The sequence below is a fragment of the Terrapene carolina genome, unplaced genomic scaffold (assembly GCF_002925995.2).
Source record: "Terrapene carolina triunguis isolate 2854851 unplaced genomic scaffold, T_m_triunguis-2.0 Scaffold96, whole genome shotgun sequence".
NCBI classification, from domain to species: Eukaryota; Metazoa; Chordata; order Testudines; family Emydidae; genus Terrapene; species Terrapene triunguis.
This window is the reverse complement of record NW_020664447.1, coordinates 61,157,395-61,179,305: the sequence shown is the minus strand read 5'-3', so window position 1 is coordinate 61,179,305 and position 21,911 is coordinate 61,157,395. Positions and strand designations below refer to the sequence as shown.

At 45.4% G+C, this 21,911-nt stretch overlaps 1 protein-coding gene across 7 annotated transcripts in view; it reads right to left on the bottom strand.

The window, feature by feature from the left end:
* Positions 1 to 432: 432 nt before the first annotated feature.
* GPATCH2L (G-patch domain containing 2 like) overlaps positions 433 to 21,911 on the bottom strand; it is a 50,571-nt gene continuing 29,092 nt past the window's right edge. For 3 of the 7 annotated variants that reach the window (XM_024192796.1, XM_024192801.1, XM_029911465.1), the window contains 2 exons: positions 19,522 to 19,619; positions 12,290 to 15,448 (listed from right to left, as the gene is read on the bottom strand). In XM_024192796.1, the coding sequence (XP_024048564.1) occupies positions 15,276 to 15,448; positions 19,522 to 19,619 (271 nt within the window). In that variant the 3' untranslated portion in view covers positions 12,290 to 15,275. Of the gene's footprint in view, positions 962 to 12,289; positions 15,449 to 18,302; positions 18,462 to 19,521; positions 19,633 to 21,911 lie in introns of those variants that run through there. The other 4 variants (XR_003899810.1, XM_024192797.1, XM_029911467.1 and 1 more) reach the window with 4 other exon arrangements.

Sequence of the window (21,911 nt, the reverse complement as noted above, 5' to 3'; positions counted from 1 at the left end):
AAAATTAAAGATACAAGAACAGAGACACTGGGGGCAGGTGGTGTTCACGCTGCGCATTTGACAGTCCCCCTGTAACATGCTTTGTCTATACCTCAGTAATGAATGCCAGGTCCTTTCCAGTTCATATAATTCCTTTATGATTTTGAAGCACCTACCTTTTTTTTTTTTCTTCTTTTAAATACAATAGAACCTCAGAGTTACGAACACCTCGGGAATGGAGGTCGTTATAACTCTGAAATGGTCATAACTGAACAAAACGTTATGGTTGTTCTTTCAAAAGTTTACAACTGAACATTGACTTAATACAGCTTTGAAACTTTACTATGCAGAAGAAAAATGCTGGTTTCTCTTTATTTTTTAGTAGTTTACATTTAACACAGTATTGTACTGTATTTGTGGTTTTGGTTTTTTTGGTCTCTGCTGCTGCCTGATTGTATATTTTTGGTTTCAAATGAGGTGTGTGGTTGACTGGTCAGTTCATAACTCTGGTGTTCCTAACTCTCAGGTTATACTGTACCTACTTCTTCGGGGGGCGGGAGGGGAGGAGAGAGACCAAGGGACAAAAGATGAAACTAGTGGCAACCAACCAAATCTCTAGCTGCCCCTGTGGCAATTTCCTTTTTCATCCCATACCCACTGTGTACATGGGTCAGTGATGTCCATGATGGCATGATCCCCTGTGGCTGGGAGCACAGCAGACAACTGCCTCAGTGTCATCTTTGTTCAAGGCGCTGGTAATATGCATCTCTGCACATACTACAATCATTCAATTGTAATAATCGATCATTCAGTGACACCAACCACAATGCCTCTTTCGTTTCTTTTCCTCACGTCTGTCTTCATACCTTCTTCACCCTTTATTAAATTGTAAACACTCCAAGGCAGAAGCTGTTCTTTTAGTCTGCATTTGGTACACCACCTAGCAAAACTGAGCCTTGATCCTTCCTGAGGCCTCCAGGAACTACAGTAAAACACATATAATAAAATAGAATTACTGAATTAGCAGATGAAGGGATGTGATGGGGTGTACAAATCCTGCACTGGAAAAGAATAGGTTAAAGAGCTACTTTGGGCCTAGGCTGCCCCACTTGCAATGCATGCAGGCACTGGAGGAGTTTAAAAGGGGAGCAGAGCAACTCAATCGTAGTCAGTCATTGGAGGTGAGCAGGCCGATGCTCTTAGCTTCTCAGAGGGAGTACTATGGAAGGGCCAGCTGCCTGGGGCCCCTGACTATTAAGAACCTACCTGATCTGCTGAGGGAAAAGGGACTTTGGATAGCTGCAAGGTCTGGGATTTATCTTTTGATTTATTTTGCTTACATGTCTTTGCTTTGACCTTCTGTGAGAGGAGACTGGTGGGAAACAATGCAGGGGAGCAGCGGCACAGCCCATTAGGGTGCAGGACCTTGCTGCCTACCACATGGCCTTGGATTAGGACCTGGTGGAGAGGGTAGGCCTGGGTTCCCCTACCAACCCCCAGATAGGGCTGAAGACAAAAAGCTACACTGGGTACTGAGGAATATGGACTAGGAAGACTCTATAACCCAGAGGGTCATGACTCTGGGACCTTGGCCCAGTGTGGCCTGGAACCTCTTTGCCTGACACTAAAGCTATCCTTTGTTGGACTCTGTGTACCCTGAAAGGGGTGGACACAATTCATGAGTTGGCCAGAGGGCTGTCACTGAAAGGCAGACTACTGCTGTGCGGGAACAACTGTTAACAGAGGGCACTAGGAAAGAAGACAGCCTGCTTTGTCCTCACCAGCCCCCTAGGAGGCTCATGAAGTGAGTGATCACCTTCACAAGGGAACATAGTGCGATAGAGCCGGACTTCACTTTATACAGCATCACAACAACAACAACAACAAAAAATCTTACTTGTTCTCATGGAACTGACAATCATTCTGAGCACACCACGGACTCAAATTAGATGAAAGGCCAAGAGAGCAATGACTAAGCCATTTGGGGCAGGAACAGTCTTTGTTCTGTGTTTGAATAGGGCCCAGCACAATGGGGTCTTGATCTATGACTAGGGCGCTTAAGGGCTACTGTAATAAAAATAATTAATAATAAATGACAACATGGTGAGATAGGGCAAGAAGTTCAGTAGAGAGCCACATGGCTTGAGTGCAAGGTCCAGTCTTATTTAACTTCTTCATTAATGCTCTGGAAATGGGAGGAGACAGCACATTACATTAAATCTAACTGGGAAATTGTGAATAGCAGCAAGGCAAAGAATTATAAACAAGAAGAGGTAGAAAATACAGGAGTAAAAGTAAATTCAACCTGGAAAATACAGTTACATGTAGGGAAAATCTAAAGACACAACTTATCTATAGCACTTTTCATACATAGCTCTCAAAGCACCGGGCAAAGGTGAGTCAGCATTGCTATTCCCAGTTCACCACACAATCACTTCCACAGCTCATTCAGTCCTTTGTGTCCCCTGATGCTACCAACACAAGTATTAATCAGGTCCAATGGCAACAGTATTTTTTGTTTTCATATTCAGTATTTCTCTTTAAATGGTAAGCTAGCCTAGGCTGTGGCTGGCTGTATTTCCTGTCTTAGGCTATGTCTACACTACAGAATTAGGTCGGATTTATAGAAGCCGGTTTTATAGAAACCGGTTGTATGCAGCCGATTGTGTGTGTCCCCACCTAAAATGCTCTAAGTGCATGAAGTCGGCGGACCGCGTCCACAGTACCGAGGCTAGCGTCGACTTCCGGCGCATTGCACTATGGTACCTATCCCACAGTTCCCGGAGCCTCCGGCGCCCATTGGAATTATGGGTTGAGATCGCAATGCCCGGATGATGCAAAGCAGTGCCGCGAGGGGTTCTGGGTACATTGCGTCAGGCCCCTCCCCCGCCGTCACAGCAACGGCAGACAATAGATTCGCGCCTTTTTACCTGGGTTACCTGTGCAGACAACATACCACGCCAAGCATTGAGCCCGCTCAGCTCAGCTCACCGTCACCATATCTCTTCCGGGTGCCGGCAAACGTGGGACTGCATTGCTAAACAGCAGCAGCAGCTTACTGCCTTTTGGCGGTAGACGGTGCAGCATGACTGATAGCCTTCATTGGCGATCTGGGTGCTGGCAGCTGTGGGGCTGGCAGCCGTAGGGCTGCATTGCACCAGCCCCTTGCCTTTTGGTAGAAGATGGTATATTACGACTGGTAACCGTCGTCATCGTACTGCAGTGGCTGTCGATCATGGGCACCCGGGCAGACAATGATGGTTATCAGTCGTAGTATGCTATTTTCTGCCAAGTGCCCAATATTGTCTGCTAAGCACCCAGAAGAGGCCGAGGGCTATCTGGGTGCTGGCAGACATGGGGCTGGCAGCCGTGGGGCTGCATTGCACCAGCCCCCTTGCCTTGATGATGATGGTTATCAGATGTATTATTCGCAGGATGGGGCAACATTGCTACACAGCAGCAACCCCTTGCCTTTTGGGCAGAAGATAGTATATTACGACTGGTATCCATCGTTGTCATACTGCAGTGGGCATCATATTGTGCAGTAGACCTGAAGGCTTACTGCCAAGCGCCCAGTATTTGCTGCCAAGCACCCAGAAAATGCCAAGGGCTATCAGTCATGCTGCACCGTCGTCTTAAGATGTAAAAAATAGATTTATTCTCCATTCATTTGCTTCCCCCCTCCCTCCTGCTAAACCCAGGCTTTTGAGTTCAATCTTTGGGGGGGGGGGGCATTCTGTGTGACAGTTGTTTGTGTTTCTCCCTGATGCAAACCCACCTTTCTTGATTTTAATTCCCTGTACCTGTACGCGGTGTCACTCGCCCCTCCCTCCCTCTCTCCCTCCCTCCCTTCTTCCCCTGGTCCGTCAGATACTACTTTCGCGCTTTTTTTCAGACCAGACGCCATAGCCAGCACTGGGATCATGGAGCCCGCTCAGATCACCGCGGCAATTCTGAGCACTATGAACACCACGCGCATTGTCCTGGAAAACATGCAGAGCCTCCTGGACATGCCAAAGCCAAACCAGGACCAGCTGAGGAGGAGGCGATTGCAGCGCGGCGACGATAGTGATGAGGAAATTGACATGGACCTCTCACAAGGCACAGGCCCCAGCAATGTGGAAATCTTGGTGTTACTGGGGCAGGTTCATGCCGTGGAACGCCGATTCTGGGCCCGGGAAACAAGCACAGAGTGGTGGGACCGCATCGTGTTGCAGGTCTGGGACGATGCCCAGTGGCTGCGAAACTTTCGCATGCGTAAGGGCACTTTCATGGAACTTTGTGACTTGCTTTCCCCTGCCCTGAAGCGCCAGAATACCAGGATGAGAGCAGCCCTCACAGTGGAGAAGCGAGTGGCGATAGCCCTGTGGAAGCTTGCAACGCCAGACAGCTACCGGTCAGTCGGGAATCAATTTGGAGTGGGCAAATCTACTGTGGGGGCTGCTGTGATCCAAGTTGCCAGGGCAATGAGAGACCTGGTGATATCAAGGGTAGTGACTCTGGGAAACGTGCAGACCATAGTGGATGGCTTTGCTGCAATGGGATTCCCAAACTGTGGTGGGGCGATAGACGGAACCCATATCCCTATCTTGGCACCGGCGCACCAAGCCACCGACTACATAAACCGCAAGGGGTACTTTTCAATGCTGCTGCAAGCCCTGGTGGATCACAAGGGACGTTTCACCGACATCAACGTGGGCTGGCCGGGAAGAGTACATGATGCTCGCGTCTTCAGGCAGTCTCTTCTGTTTCGAAAGCTGGAGGAAGGGACTTTCTTCCCAGACCAGAAAATAACAGTTGGGGATGTTGAAATGCCTATCGTGATCCTTGGGGACCCAGCCTACCCCTTAATGCCATGGCTCATGAAGCCATACACAGGCAGCCTGGACAGCAGTCAGGACCTGTTCAACTACAGGCTGAGCAAGTGCCGAATGGTGGTGGAATGTGCATTTGGCCGTTTAAAAGCGCGCTGGCGCAGCTTACTGACTCGCTCAGACCTTAACGAAAAGAATCTCCCCATTGTTATTGCTACTTGCTGTGCGCTCCACAATATATGTGAAAGTAAGGGGGAGACATTTATGGCGGGGTGGGAGGTTGAGGCAAATCGCCTGGCCGCTGATTACGCGCAGCCAGACACCAGGGCGGTTAGAGGAGCACAGCAGGGCGCGGTGCGCATCAGAGAAGCGTTGAAAACCAGTTTTGTGACTGGCCAGGCTACGGAGTGAAACTTCTGTTTGTTGCTCCTTGATGAACCCTCTGCCCCTCCCCCACCACCCTGTTAACTCTACTTCCCTGCAAACCAACCACCCCACCCTCCCCTACTACCCTCCCCCCTTCGAGCACCACTTGCAGAGGCAATAAAGTCATTGTTGCTTCACATTCATGCATTCTTTATTAATTCAGCACACAACTAGGGGGATAATTTGAAAGGTAGCCCGGGATGGGTGGGGGAGGAGGGAAGGAAAAGGACACACTCCAATTTAAAACTTTAAAACTTATTGCTATGGAAATCATCTAGGGTGGAGTGAGTGGGTGGCCGAAGGCCCCCCCACCGTGTTCTTGGGCGTCTGGGTGAGGAGGCAATGGGACTTGGGGAGGATGGCTGCTGGTTACAGAGGGGCTGTAGCGGCGGTCTCTGCTCCTGCTGCCTTTCCTGCAGCTCAACCATACGCAGGAGCATATCACTTTGATGCTCCAGCAGCCGGAGCATCGACTCTTGCTTTCTGATTACAAGTTGACGCCACCTCTCCTCTTCAGCCCGCGTTTCAGCACGCAACTTCTCCTCTTCAGCCCGCGATTCAGCACGCCACCTCTCCTCTCGCTCATATTGGGCTTTTTTAAAATCAGTCATTGACTGCCTCCACGCATTCAGCTGTGCTCTGTCAGCGTGGGAGGCAGTCTGAAGTTCAGTAAACATTTCGTCACGCGTCCTTCGCTTCCTTCTTCGAATATTCACTAGCCTCTGCGAAGGAGTAAGATTTGCAGCTGGTGGAGAAGGGAGAGGTTGTTAAAAAAGATACATTTTAGAGAACAATGGGTAGACTCTTTCACGTTAGATTTTGCTGTTCACAACATCACACAGCACATGTGCTTTCGTTACAAGGTCGCATTTTTCCTCTTATATTGAGAGTCTCCTGGTTTGGTGTGAGAGATCACTCACGCAGTGCCAGGACACAGATTTCAGCTTGCAGGCAGCCATGGTAAGACATATAGTCTTTGGGCTTTTTTAACCTTCTTAACATGTGGGGATGGTTTCAAACAGTTCTGCCCTCATTTCCCATACCAAGCACCCGTGCCATTTAAAATGGGTTTGCAATGTAAAAGGAGGGGCTGCGATTTCAGGTTTAACATGCAGCACAAACCCAACTAACTCCCCTCCCCCTCACACCCAATTCTCTGGGATGGTCACTTCAACCCTCCCCCCCACCGCGTGGTTAACAGCGGGGAATATTTCTGTTCAGCAGACCAGGAAGGGGCACCTCTGAATGTCCCCTTAATAAAATTGCCCCATTTTAACCAGGTGACCGTGAATGATATCACTCTCCTGAGGATAACAAAGAGTGATAAGGAATGGATGTTGTCTGCATGCCAGCAAACACCGGGACCATACGCTGCCATGCTTTGTTATGCAATGATTCCAGACTACGTGCTACTGGCCTGGCGTGGTAAAGTGTCCTACCATGGCGGACGGGATAAGGCAGCCCTCCCCAGAAACCTTTTGCAAAGGCTTTGGGATTACATGAAGGAGAGCTTTCTAGAGATGTCCCTGGAGGATTTCCGCTCCATCCCCATACACGTTAACAGACTTTTCCAGTAGCTGTACTGGCCGCGATTGCCAGGGCAAATTAATCATTAATCATTAAACACGCTTGTTTTTAAACCATGTGTAATATTTACAAAGGTACACTCACCAGAGGTCCCCTGTGTGCCCTCAGGGTCTTGGGTCAGTTCGGGGGTTACTGTTTCCAGGTCCAGGGTGACAAACATATCCTGGCTGTTGGGGTAACTGGTTTCTCCGCTTCCTTGCTGCTGTGAGCTATCTATGTTCTCTCCATCCTCATCTTCCTCGTCCGCCGAACCCGCTTCCCCGTTTGCAGAGAGGGACTCATAGAACACGCTTGGGCTAGTGGTGGCTGCACCCCCTAGAATGGCATGCAGCTCCGCGTAGTAGCGGCATGTTTGCGGCTCTGCCCCGGACCTTCCGTTTGCGTCTCTGACTTTGTGGTAGGCTTGCCTTAGCTCCTTAATTTTCACGCGGCACTGCCGCGCGTCCCTGTTATGGCCTCTGTCCTTCATGGCCTTGGAGATCTTTTCTAATGTTTTGCCGTTTCTTTTACTGTTTCGGAGTTCGGCGAGCACTGCTTCATCTCCCCAGATGGCGATCAGATCCTGTACCTCCCGTTCGGTCCAGGCTGGAGCTCTTCTGCGATCCTGGGACTGGGACTGGGACTCCATCATGGTTACCTGTGCTGATGGGCTCTGCATGGTCACCTGTGCTCTCCACGCTGAGCAAACAGGAAATGAAATTCAAACGTTCGCGGGGCTTTTCCTGTCTACCTGGCCAGTGCATCTGAGATGAGAGTGCTGTCCAGAGCGGTCACAATGAAGCACTGTGGGATAGCTCCCGGAGGCCAGTAATGTCGAATTCCGTCCACACTAGCCCAATTCCGACCCCCTAAGGTCGATTTTATCGCTAATCCCCTTGTCGAGGTGGTGTTAGGAAACCGGTTTAAAGGGCCCTTTAAGTCGACAGAAAGGGCTTCGTAGTGTAAACGTGTCCAGGCTTAAGTCGATTTAACGCTGCTAAAGTCGACCTAAACTCGTAGTGTAGACCAGGTCTTAGACAGAGCCAAGCACGTTGTTGGTGATTAATAATAACTGTGTGGTATACATCTGTCCACTAAGAAGATAACACTGTGAGCAATCTCCTTAAAATCTACTGGAGATCTGCAAGCTGGCAATCTTTTTTAGTCACTACTGGGTGAATTCAAAATCAGTGACATAAGAGATAAAGGTTTCATATGCTCCACTGCTGAGCCTTTGAGCTAGGTGGTACATTTATCAATAAATACCTGAACTAAAACTTTTCTGGGCATCTTTCCTAATGTTGTCATGAAGATACAGCTGTCTCAGAAGGTCAATGTGTTGCACTTGCAGACCTTTCACTAGCCATCTTGGTACTGTTAGCATGTTGGACTGAGGTTAAAGGCAGGAAATGTAACTACATAGGTCCTGCAAGGGTTCCAAGTCAGCCTCTATATTATCTTTTCTGTCTATATGACACTACAGTGCTTTCCGTTCTGTCCTACAGAAAGTATCACCTACGTTCCCCTTTGACCTCTACTAACCATTGTTACTTTAGCTTTTTCACATTCTTTTGGCTGTCCTTAACTTAGCTTTTGGTTTCCATGTAATATCTGATTCCCTTTTCCTGTGTTTCACTCTCCCTTTTTAAGCTTCTGTTCCATCTTCCTGAAAAAACATCTGTAATTCTGCTCTGTGCATCACAACTGACAGTACACTGCATCACAATTGGCAGGACAGGACCACTGCAGAGCTGGGCTTGTGGTCCATAGATTCTCCAGGAAGCAACCAAAATTCTCTCCTCCTCACAGTTACTAAACATTCAGAACATCTCTCTCCTCCAAAAAGGTTTTCACAGTGATAAATGGCACGGTAGTTGAGCTGCTCAGATATAATGGTGATAGGAGGCATCAAATACCTATATCAATAAGAGACTGGTTGCAAGATGACACTTCTTCCACAGGTCTTGCCCCTTTTTAAATAAGAGGCTTCCTTGTTCTCTCACAATTACCAAGCTGTGAGACCAGCCAGTGCCGGTTTTGTAGCGTCTACTGTTCCAGGACCTTTAGCTTTGAAGATGTTTTAACCATATGCTTCTCCCAGCTGTGGAATTCTCTTCCACCTCACATCCATCATTCCACCCTTGTCATTATGATTAAATGAAACTTTTTTTGGGGGGGTCCCTTTGGAAATAAAGAAAGAAACCCCAAGTGTTCAAAGAGAAAGGAAAGAGATCTGAAGTGGGGGACTGAAGCATAAAGCCACATGGTGAGGTTGGTGTGAGACCATGGAACAGGTCCAAGAAGATCCTCAGACAGATTTCATTATAATGCCGTCTCCTTCACATTCTACCTTAGTTCAGTAAAGCTCTGTTTCTACAGCTCAAATTGCTCTTTCAGCCTTCTGAACATGTGCGCCCAGACTGAGCTTTTGGACCTCCCACATCTTTCCAGATGCCTCCAGTCTAACTCTTTCTAAGGCTGTGTCTACACTATGGACCTTACAGCGGCACAGCTGCACCAGTGCAGCTGCACTGCTGTAAGGCCTCCAATGTAGCTGCTCTATGCCAACGTGAGAGAGCTCTCCCACTGGCTCGATTAAGCCACCTCCAATGAGCAGAGGTAACTATTTTGGTGGGAAAGCATTTCCCGCTGACATAGCACTGTGCACACCAGTGCTTTTGTCGGTGAAATTTGTGTAGGTCGGTGTGTCTCCCTCCGACCGACAAACGTTTTGCTGACAAAGGCTTTGTCTACACTAACACTTAAGTGTAACACTGGGACTTGGCTCTGGGCTGTCGATTCCCCCTGAGCCATGACTGTGTTCCTGCTCCCTTCAGGGTAACATAGCCTATGATCTTTCAAGTTCCTGCTTCACTAAGGCCTGGTCTACAACTGAAAGGTTTATCAGTATAACCACATCAATTAGTGGTGTGGATTTTTACTAAAATAGTTATACTGGTATAATCCCCAGTGTGGCTGCAGTTGGTATAAAGGTGATTTATACCACTAGTTATTCCCCTTCCTGTACAGAGGTAGCTATACCGGTAAAAGTACCTTTATACCAGTAAAACTACATCCACACTGGGAGTTGTACCACTTTAACAATCCCAACAGAGTTAAAGTGGTGCAGCTAAGGCCACGTCTACACTATAGTGCCATAGCTGAAAGCATAAGCGCATATGTAGATTCAGCCTTCAGTGATGGAAGGGGTTTTTCTGTTGCTGTAGGAACACCACCTCCCCATAACAAGGGTAGGTAGGTCGATGGAAGCATTGTTTCGTTGACGTAGCTGTGTCTACACCAGGGGATAGGTCAGCAGAGCTATGGCGCTCAGGGAGGTGGATTTTTCACACCCTTAAGCATCACAGCTATGGCAATTTAAATTACATGTGTTGACCAGGCCTTAGCCTCATGCTGGGACTCAGCACCAGCTCCCTGAGGTGGTGTCAGCTCCTGCTGCGCTGGAAGCAGGATCATTGCATTGCATAAAGTTTCCTTGTTTTATTATTTTACTGACACTTGCTTCTAAAAAACCTTTGTCCCCTTACTCCCCTTGCTGCCACAAGTAGCATTCCTCAGAGAGGGGCAAGGAATCTGGACATACAATAAACTACATGACTGAGGGAAGGGGAGGAAAGAGAACACCTGCCATAGAGAAAGAGAAACAAAACAAATCAGCTGGATCACAGCAATACTAAGAATCTTTATTTAAAACCTGAAGCAAGCTACTGATCTCTGAAAGGGATTTTACAAAAAAATCATATAACACTCCAATTTCTGGAGTCACAGCACAGGATATAACATGTGTCCTAAACTAAGCTTGTGGAATCCCCTACAAATCAGCAACCCTGCTCACAGCCTGGCTGGCCCATAATTGGATTCTAGACTGCAAGTGGGGAAGGGAAAGCAGTAAGCAGGAACTCATATGGTTGGGACCTCCAGCCCTTTTGGAAACATCCCATGGCAAGAGATGCTACCTACAAAGGAGGTGTCTGCTATGGTTATTATTTCAATAGTGCCATACGTATGCTCAATCCTTTGGAGACAAAAGAAAATGCGTCGGTACCCTGACCTGAAGAGCTTACAATCTAAGAGCTTGATCCCACAGTCCTTGCTTGGATCAGCAGCTCTATTGACATCAACAGGAAAATCTGAGAATAAATTGTTTCCACCCTGCCCTCTGAGAACATGGAGTTGCAGCCTGGACCCCTCAATTGTGAGACTAGGCTGCTGATTCTATATAACAATCTACTAATGGTGAATGGTGCTAGCACCCAGGAGGGAGAGGAATTATGTAGGGTGATACAAGTGAATATAACCAGGAGTAACGAGATGAATTTAAGACAGGGAAAAATTAAGATGACTGTTAGGAAAACTCTCAGTGAGATGCATTAGGCTGATTAATAGACTTGCAACCAAGGGAAGCTGTGAAGGATCTTTCTCTAGGGATATTTAAAGCTAGACTGGACAAAGCACTAGAAAATTCTTTTGTGGAGAACAATCCTGCATTAGCAATGAAAGACTGCCTGTTTTCATACATGAACATGGGTGTTGCAAACAGGTTTTGGGGATTGTGACCACCTTCCTACGGTTAGAAGGAAGGTCATAAAATGTTTTCTGTTGTAACATGAGGTCAAAGTACAGAAAACGTTGAAAAGCCCCGTTTTAATAGAACTTTTCCCTCTCTGATATTTATGATTTTGTATAATAACTATATATACTGATAGAACTATAAAATTAACATGGCACACAATAAATGGATTAAAAACTGGCTAATTTACAGGTCTCAAATTGTAACTGTAAACAGAGAATCATCATCAAGTGGGAGTGTTTCCAACGGGGTCCCACTGGGATCGGTTCTTGGCCCTATGCTATTTAACATTTTTATTGATGATCTGGAAGAAAACAAAATAATCACCGATAAAGTTTTAAGGTGACACAAATTGGGGGGGTGGGATAAATAATGAAGACAGAGCAATCTGGATCACTTGATAAACTGGGCGCAAGCAAACTATGTGTTTTAATATGGTTAAATGGAAATGGATAGATCTAGGAACAAAATGTAGGCCATACTTACAAAATGTGGGATTCTCTCCTGGGAAGGAGTGACTCTGAAAAAGATCTGGGGGTCATGGTGGATAATCAGCTGAACATGAGCTCCCAATGTGATGCTGTGGCTAAAAGAGCTAATATGATCCTGGGATGCATAAACAGGAAACTCTCAAGTAGCAGAGAGGTCACTTTACCTCTGTATTTGGCACTGGTGCAACTGCTGCTGAAATACTGTGTCCAGTTTTGGTGTCCACAAGTCAAGAAAGATATTGATAAATCAGAGAGGGCTCAGGGAAGAGCCATGAGAACGACTGAAGCATTAGAAAACATGCCTGATAGTGAAACTCTCCAGGAGCTCAATCTAGTTAGCTTAATGAACAGAAGGTTAAAGGGTGATTTGATTACAGTCTAAGTATCGACATGGGGAACAAATATTTAATGGACTCCTTCAATCTTGCAGAGAAAGGTATAACACGATCCAATGGCTGGACCTGAAGCTAGACAAATTCAAACTAGAAATAACATGTAATCTTTTTAACAGTCAGTAATTAACCACTGGAACAACTTTCAGAGTGTGTTTTGTTAGGGTAGGTGGCCTGTCTAAATTCTTCTAATGGTACTCATCACTGAAGTATCTGAGCTTCTTCCAAGAGACAAACAAGTACCACAACAGGCCACTGGTCTAATTCTCTTTCATGAGGAAGCCAGGGACATGGTTTAGGCTTGTGCTTTAAAATGATGAATGCAACTGTTCATGGAAAGAAAGGTTTATGGAATTGAAACAAGGGACCATGGGACAACTGCACAGCTAACCTGCAGTTAGCTGCAACCCACTATTGGATTATCAACAAATGCAGGGAATAGGAGTGACATTACCTACTCTCAGCTCCCCAATGCTCACAGCCCCTCACTTTTAATACATGTCCCGTGCCTGTGCTTGCCCTTGCATTAAACAAACAGTATCTAACATCTCCATTCATCTCTCCATTGAAACATCATCTTCTATAACCAAGAAGCAAATTAGCAGCTGGATGGAGTTTATCTCCTGCTTTGCCCACAAGGAGTGAAATAATAAAAAAAGCCAAGTTATTCCCTAATTATGTTTTCCCAGTGTCCCATCTTCTCTGTACAGGTTTTAGATCACAGGCTCTTCATGACAGAGTCTGTCATTATTACTTGTTAAGTGCTACAGACTTGGTTTTGTACAAAGCACAAAAATAAGAATGTAAAGACACTCACTTAATCTGAACATTTCTTTCCCCTCAAATCCCTTGTAATTGCTCATAGATAATCCAAACTAGCCTTTAAACTCTGTGCCCCTGTATGAGGGTAACAAGGCTCTCCCTCTAAGGAATTTCAATATGTATAAGAAAGACGCATGAGATTTTTCAGAGGGATTTATGTGGGCAGAGCTGAGATTTTCCTTGGGACACAAAACATAAATCCAATTTGGGTCTCTCCCCAAGAGTAAATAGGTATTAGTGGATAAGACATGGACACTTTGTCTAATGTAACTATTCATCATTCATGATTTAGATTGTTCGAGAGCGTTTTGTTTGATTTTGTAACTTACTTTGTGTGTTGTGTTATGTTATGGGTCTTCATGGCTGGCCATTTAATTTTAAAATTTTAATACAAAGAAAATTTAAAAACAATTAAAACATTTTCTGACATGCTCATAATCAAATCTACCCCTCACTCATTTGATTTATAGGTCATAGAGAGCAAAGCAAGGGAAACATGCAAATCCATCATCTACATCTAGGGGTGCAAGTTCCACCCCATGTTGAAAATTTATTTTTGCTCTTAATGGATGGTCCTGTCTGGAGCTCCACCCACTCAGCCAACCAGTAGGTTTTGTAATGACAAGGGCCACCTTGAAAACACCCAAGAGCTCACAAGGCAACTAGGGTTGTCAAGCAAGCATGGCATGGTTCCTTTTGTACACACTATCCAGGCACATCTTCTATATATGTAACCCAGAGTGAAGCTGTAGAGAGGTCTTTCAAGACATAGGGAAACAAGCAGAGTACAACCAAGGATACAGGAAAAGAGAAAGCAGGAGAGACCCCCCTCTCATCAATACTGCAAACTGAAGAGCAATCAGGGATAAAGGGAAAGGGTTGTGGGGAGAAAAGAACCCTCCCCAATATACTGCAGAGCAAATGCCATCAGGGATGCAAGGAAAGGTGGAGAAGTTAAACCCTTCCTATATATACCACAGAGCAGAGTACAACTGGAAATCCAGGGACACCCTCCCATATATACTACAGAGCAGAGTACAATCAGTGATAGAGGGAGACCCCTTCCATGCATACTCCGGAGATAGAGGGGAACCCCACTTATGTATACTTCAGAACACTAACCTTTGAGGAAGACAGGGAGAATGTGAGACAGGGGAAGTGGTTCAATCTTTAGAGAGTGCTTTGAACTCAGATAATACCCTATATAACTTTTAGTACACAGTGGGACATGGACTTCAACTTCAAGTGTCCTCGTGATTGCTTACGGTAGCTTCTGAAGCTGGATGCCCATGGATAGTATTCCAATATTTCCTCTCTGTCATCTCCCCAATGAAGACTTCTCAGAGGATATTTTAGGGCAACTTGATCCAAGCTTCCTCTCATAACTCCAGTCTGCACATTTTTGTCTAATTAGTTCTGCCAACCCCTTGTCCAGCAGGATAAATGGAGAGGATGAGGAATAAGGAAAGAATACTGCAATTCACAGGGCAAGACTAAAGACACTCCAAACAAGGAAGGACAAAAAGTGCTGAAGGACCATGCTGATAGTGAGCCACTGGCAATTCCTGACAGGACAAGCATCACGTTTGTTTCATAAGAAACAACATCTTGACTGGCAAGTCCCTCAGTGAGAGGCCTATAGGAGTTTTGCTAATACAGAATTCAAGTCCCACATTTCAAACCTTGTTTGCACTTGCAGTTCCCCCTCCTCCTCTCCTGACCAGGAATCCTAAGCTGGCCTTTGTTTCTGTCCTTATGCTTGCCAAAGACAGATTCTTGCCTCTGCATAGCCGCAGTAGGACTTTCTCCTGTTATATTCAACCCTTTGCAACAAACAATATGCCCAAGTGGTGACCAGCTTCATAACAAAGACCAACACCTGCAAAACCACAAGGCTCTGTACACATCCCAGCAGATAACAACAGGTGCTGGGACAGGAGATGAGTGCGTAATAAGTACTCACAGCAATAGCAGGAATGCTTTAAAAAAGCTGCAGCCCCAACATCACCAGTTACTTTTTACACAGATTCACAAACATGATCTGGGGATGTGTGGGGCACACAGCTGGAGGACGGTGAGCATCACGCACCAACACTGATGAGATGGTTATTGCCAAATGAGACGTTCAGTGCTGATGTACTTCGAAGTCCAACATTTCATAAATGCAACCAGCTCCGAGTAGAGACACTTCCATCTAGCTGTATCCAGAGCCCTTCTCTTGTGGTGTTTTAAAGAAGTTAGCTGGGGCAGCAGCAGTGGATTTCTCTGCTGCCTGGGTTCTGCCCGTCCAGTCAGAGCTCTGGGACCTCTGGGACTGTGTCGCTGGCAGGGATGAGTCTGCTGCATCCATGTGGACAGGTAAAGCTGCTGGAACACAAAACAGTAGGAGGAAAAGGAGAATGTGGAGACAGAGGACAGGAGAAAAGAAAGTTAAAACTGGTAACCTCATAGCAACCTAAGTACTAATCATAGATTTCTATGTGTTATTCTAGTGGCTACCAGAAGATCTAGAGCAGTGAATCTCATCCTTTTCCATACTGGAACCTCTCTCCCATTTAGCAACGTGTGTAGGGCAACGAGGTCACAACCCCAATACCTGTTTGTGACCCCCAAGTTGAGAAATCCTGACCCAGAGCATCTCTTCTGCAGGTATTTTTTTAAAATTCAAGTTTGAATAGTTTGGATGAAAGAGGATAATTTAATTAGCACCGGAGAAGGTGAAAATAAGCTTTATACGCTACAGAATAACGCATCCTGGGCAAGCACAACTGTTTTAACATGAGGGACAGGGTGGAGTGATCATGTGAGCTCTATAAGGAGAGACCCGCAAAGGAAAGGCAGTGATGTTCTGGTGTCCAAATAGAGAATGGTACAGATAAAGCAAATGCACTGTGAACCTCTGCATGGACTCAGTAGGGTAGACAGTGTATCACAAACAGCTACAAAGATGGGGCAAGACAGACCAGAGTAGAACTCATTTGCAATCTCCTAAACCAAACACTTCTTCAAGTTGGACCAGACTGGAACAGGTCAAAGTCTCTATACCTAAGCTCAATGGTCACCTAATGTCTGGACTGGATTGCAGCTAGCAGTTTAGAGGTAAAATGCTCCATATCCCATTCCCAAATCTCCATCTCCTGGGTCAACCAGTCCCCATTAACAGAACTTGACAGGATGAATAATTGTTTAGAGGAATAAACTAAATGATACATTATTTCATTTGTTAGTCTCAGTTAGTTACAGTTTCTTTCTGCTTCTGTGTTTTGTACAGCATCAAGTACACAGCCAATACTTAAATATTCTCACAACAGAAGAGAATTGTTCACATCCCTTTTGCATTCAGCCAAGCTACAGAAGACCATCTGGGACGTCCAATCTGATGCACTCCATTACAAACATCTCCTGACTCCTATGGCTACCTGCTCTAGCCAGAATTTGTGTTTAAAACATGACAGAATTCCCATCTGCTACTCCGCTTTCTAGCTGGAAAGCCCTGGCTTTAAGTCTCAGCCTTTCTGAGCACCTGAGTAAAAAGGACTTCCCAGCACATTTCTGAAGACAAGAGTCACTTCCTGAGGCACTGAAGTCACCTTCTGAATTCCTTCCTGTTGTAAGTTCTCAAGAGTTCTGGGCAAAATGCCCAAAATTTCTCTTCTCCAGTGACATCTATTTTAGCAGTAGTCGCTAATCCAGTTTGCCTCAGGCAGCAGCGCTGTTACTGGAAATTTTCTGCTCCGACAATGTGATATAGATTTGGATGCTCCCCTTAGCTTATTTGGTACATCCAGGCATGCCTTTGAATATAGGTCTCTCTGACAGAACAAGTGTTACCAGACACTATTTACTGGGGATCAAGGGCATAATTAACTTAGCTAGCCTGTTAGGTTACCAAATAAATGGAGTCCCAGGTCTCTCCTTTCATTCCTGACACTGGAAAGGAGCGAGTGTGCGCATCTCACACGGCTTTTAACAACATCTGCTGAATTCAGTCAAATTCAACTTAAAACTTTGTGTGGATGGGGGAGGGTGTGACTGGGAAGATTTGTAGCTGCATGTTTAAGAAAGAAGCTAAATTCATCACAATGACAGGGGAGAGTGTTGGCAGAGATTTGAGCTATTTATTCTTTTAGGAAAATCCTATAAAGAATGACACAAGGAAGCCTCTATCTGCAGACTTGTTCATCACGCTGGTGAGGAGTCCGATAACAGATGTATGCAGAAGCGTGATTTAGTGCCAGGAGCTGGCCCCTGATGTGTATTAATACAGCTGCAAAGCGGAACAAGCCCCTCTTCATCACTCATCTCTATAAAAGACGTGGAATTCGAGATGGCCCGATGTTAGGCAGAGCAAGCCCATTTGTTCTGCTGACTGATGGAGCCAGCTTAGGCTGTGTCCTTCACCTCCATGGGGCACTCAGGTTGCAAAAAAGGAGCTCAATGAAGCAGGACCTGGTCAACAAGTGAGACGAGAGCAGTTGGACTCAGCGAAGGAGCTATTTAAAGGAGAAGTCTGGCACTGTACATGTGCCTGTTGCCTACTCTCATTTATGGGCCTGAATTCTAATTCACCCCAGAACTTTATCGTTCATTGAAGGAATAGGGTTCCTCAAAGAGACATCTGCAGTGAGAGAAAGTGAGGTTGCCAAACTAACCCAAGGAAGGGGAAACCCTGGTTAATAACATGATAGTAACTAGTGAGAGTGCACGAGAGAGGGAGGGAGTCTGTGATTATCTCTTTGTGTTATCTTATAAATACAAGGCTGGATTAAATTGTTTAAAGTGTTTTGGGATCTATTTTGATGACAGCAGCCATAGAAATGGAAGATCGGTCTATAGAAACAGAGCAGAAATACACCACAAAAGTTACATTCTGGCAGGAAGAACCATGGAAAACAGCAGAAGCATAAAACAAAATGATAGGACAATAATTCCCATCAAGAACTCTATATACCCAAGAATGATCATAATTTGCTATTCAGATACCTTTCTATACACACCCTTCCACACTAGGAATCTGATTATCCTGTTATAACATTCAAGGCCACCAATGGACCTGCTAAATCCAAGAATACCAGCAAACAGACTTTTGCCAGGAAGAAGCAAACTGACACTCTTCATTTGCTTACCAGACACACTTTTTCTGTCCCTTTGAAACAAGCACAAAGATCCCTCTGGATACACACTGACTAGACATATAATCTGAACTGTATTTACTGCATGATTTCCTTCCAGCTCCGTTATTCTTAATCTCCCACAAACCCCCAGAAAAGGCACTGACATGATTCCACCCATCCACTGGTGGTTCCTCTGGTCTTTTCCATTGTTTCCTGGATCTGACCATCGCTTTGCTCTTGGCCACCCACCTTCTTGCTGCTGATTCCTGACACAAAAATTTAGTCACAAGCTACCAGAGGAACATGGGTCACATAGAAATTGCATGTTGGAATTAAAAAATTTCAAGGAGTGAACTCACTCTAGGCAGGTATCTCCCCACCCTCCCAAAAACCCTTTGATCCTCAGATTTATACCCATTTCACACCTGAGTCACCTTCAAAACCCTACAAAATAATCACTTCTGAGGTATAATCCACCTGGAAAAAAAGCCAGAATTCTAGATGTTACATTCCTGGAGCAAGAAAGGGAACAGGGGTCATTACCACTTGCAGTGGTAAACGGCTCCAGGTGGAGTTGGCATTGCCAGTATACATATTGAGAGGTGAGCCATTAACCTTAGCAAGAATTAGGCTCTTGCAGCAAAAGGTCCAGAGATCTCCTTAAGAGAGGGAACCAAAACACCAGTTCATACCAGGCATCGTGAAAGAGATCTGGGAAGTACAGGGGCTCACCTCCTCATCACTATGGGGATGCATGGCTTAATTTTAGAACTGTGGAAATAATGGCTTATGCAGCAGCAGCACTGAATATTGACACTGCAAGACCTTGCAATGTAAATGATACTAACTCACCATGGGTGCATCTTCATATACTCATTCATTAGGCCACTCTTTTTGTTACTGTGCAAAATGCAAGCCACTTACAGCCATAACTCACTATCACCTTCTCACCTGTGTTTCATTTAACTTTAATCCTCAATATTCCTACAAATATTGTGCTATTTTCAGACAGTCTTCCCCCTCTTTCCAACTTAGGAATTCCTACCTTAGACCTCCACACCAAGATTTTCAAGTGACTAGTGATTTTTGGGTGCCCAACCTAAAATACCTTCAAAAGGCATGGTTTTCAGAGGGCGAACGCTTCAGACTTTCTGAAAAAATCGAGGCCCTTTAAGGCATCACAAGTTGGGGATCCAAAAACCAAAGCACCCAGTATCACTAGCCACTTTTGAAAATCTTGGTCCCAGTGTTTTACCTATGCTGGAATGTCCCCTCAGGACAAGTGACGGTGCACGGACCAGGGATGCTAGGGTTAAATCAAGTTACCTGAAGTAGGGCTGGAAAGAGAGGCTGCAGCTGCTGCTGGTTTTCGTTTCCTCTTGATATCCCTTGAGCAGGGTGGTCCCAGGTGTATATTTGTCTGTCTGGGGAGGAAAACTGAAATATTAAAAAGATTGTCCTGATATCACTTTATCAGGAAGAGACACTGACCACTAAGCCTTAACACTACCTGGCTAGCTTCCATCCACCTGCTTGCTGCCTGGGTAAAGAGACAGCCTCTAGAAGAAGCAGCAACTCATTCACATCCCCCACTGCCTCCACAGCCTATGGCGAAAACTTTGTTTCATCCTCAAGCTCAGGCAGCAGATCCAGGATATGAGCTGGGGCAGCAGATTAATTTTCCCAAAATATAGACTGTTCTTCAAAGGCTCTGATATAGCTAATAAAATCATTGCACAGGCAGAGATGGGACTGAACAGGTACTTAGTGGATGCGATATCAGCATTTCTGTGGGGCCCTACCACTTTCTGCAGAATGTAAGCTTTCATTAAAAAGTAAGGCAAGTTTTCTTGCCCCTATGGTTATGAAAATAGCTCTGCACTCACATCACATTTAGAATGTTATTACCTTGGGGTGTGCCTAGACTACACATTTTTTTATCTGTTTTCTGGCACAAATACATGAGTGCTTAAGCTGGTGCAGCTGTAAATCAGGTTCCTGTGTTTTCAACACTGTGTTATGCAATTGTGCTGAAAACACCAGTACCTGGTCCATGCTAGCACATACATCATTTTGTAATGCAGCCTTACTGAGCCAATGCATAGGCTGAAATAGTTTAAAAGCCTGATCTGCCCATTCATATGAGCTTATGTGAACTCTGAAGCCTAATGATAATGGTTTCTATGGCACCAATTTGACAGTTTATCACTTTAGAAAAAACATTCTATTATTATGGATCACAATGGAACTGGGATTGTGGATGAAGTTTGAACAAAGTACTGTCATCTAATTCCTCCCACCAACACTGACCTCTGCTCATAAGAAGAAATATCAAGAAATTTAATTCAGAAAATATATTCTCAGCAGTAGTTTGAGGAGACCCACCCAAACAATCCAGAATGAAAAAGGAAGAATAACTTATCAGTGAAATTGAGTTCAAGTTCCTGCTCTGCCACAGACCTCCTGTGTCACTTAGGGCTTGTCTACACTGCCCCACAGTTCAGACTACAGGGATGTGAATAGCAGTGCTGTAACTCCCCCAATTGGATGCTGCGAGTGTAAACTAAAAGGTTCCTCACTGGCAATAATGTAGAGCAGGGTTTCTCAACCCATAGATCAGGACCCAAAATTGAATTGCCAGAATGTTTCAAAGGGTTGCGTGGCAGCTCCTGTCCCACAGGGCTGGCTGGGCTCGCATCCCTGCTCCAGGCACTGCAACCTCTGGGTCCCAGAGCCACTCAGGTTTGACCCAGCTGTCATGATAATGGGAGTCCAGATAGGCCAAATTTGAGTGAGGTCACAACTCCACTCTCACAAATTTGGTCCAGGCAGGGGGGCAGGGCCAAACCTTAGCGGCGCTGCAACCCCAGAGGTTGTAATGCCCGGAGCAGAGACCCAGCCCCACAGTACCGGAGCTGCAGGAACCGCTACTGTGGGGTGAATGCTGGGCAGGACCCAACCGAAACTACCCAGAGCCTCCACCCCCAGACTATTTTTACCAGCTTAGGTTAAAAACTTCCCCAAGGCACAAATCCTTTCCTTGTCCTTGGACGGTATTGCTGCTACCACCAAGTGATTTAGACAAAGATTCAGGAAAAGGACTACTTGGAGTTCCTATTTCCCCAAAATATCCCCCCAAGCCACTTCACTCCCATTCCTGGGGAGGCTTGAGAATAATATACCAACCAATTGCCTTTAATAAAAGTACAGACCAGGCCCTTTATTTTTAGGATACTAAAATCAATCAGGTTCTTAAAAGAAGAACTTTATTATAAAGAAAAAAGTAAAAGAAGCACCTCTAAAATCAGGATGGAAGGTAATTTTACAGGGTGATAAAAGGATTTAAAGCACAGAAGATTCCCTTCTAAGCTCAACTTCAAAGTTACAAAAACAGGAATAAACTTCCCTCTTAGCACAGGGAAAATTCACAAGCTAAAACAAAAAATAATCTAATCCATTTCCTTGCCTTTACTTACAATTCCTGTAATTTTAGATGTATCATTTTAAGGTATCTTTTCAAGAGATGGGTTACCTGCTTGGTCTCTCTCTCTCTATCCAGCGGGAACAAACAAAAAGAGCACAAACCACCCCCCCGACCCCCGATTTAAAAGTATCTTCTTTTCCCATTGGTCCTTCTGGTCGGGTGCTAACTAGGTTAATTGAACTGATTAACCCCTTACAAGTAAAATGATTCTGTACCTCTGTCCAGGAGTGAT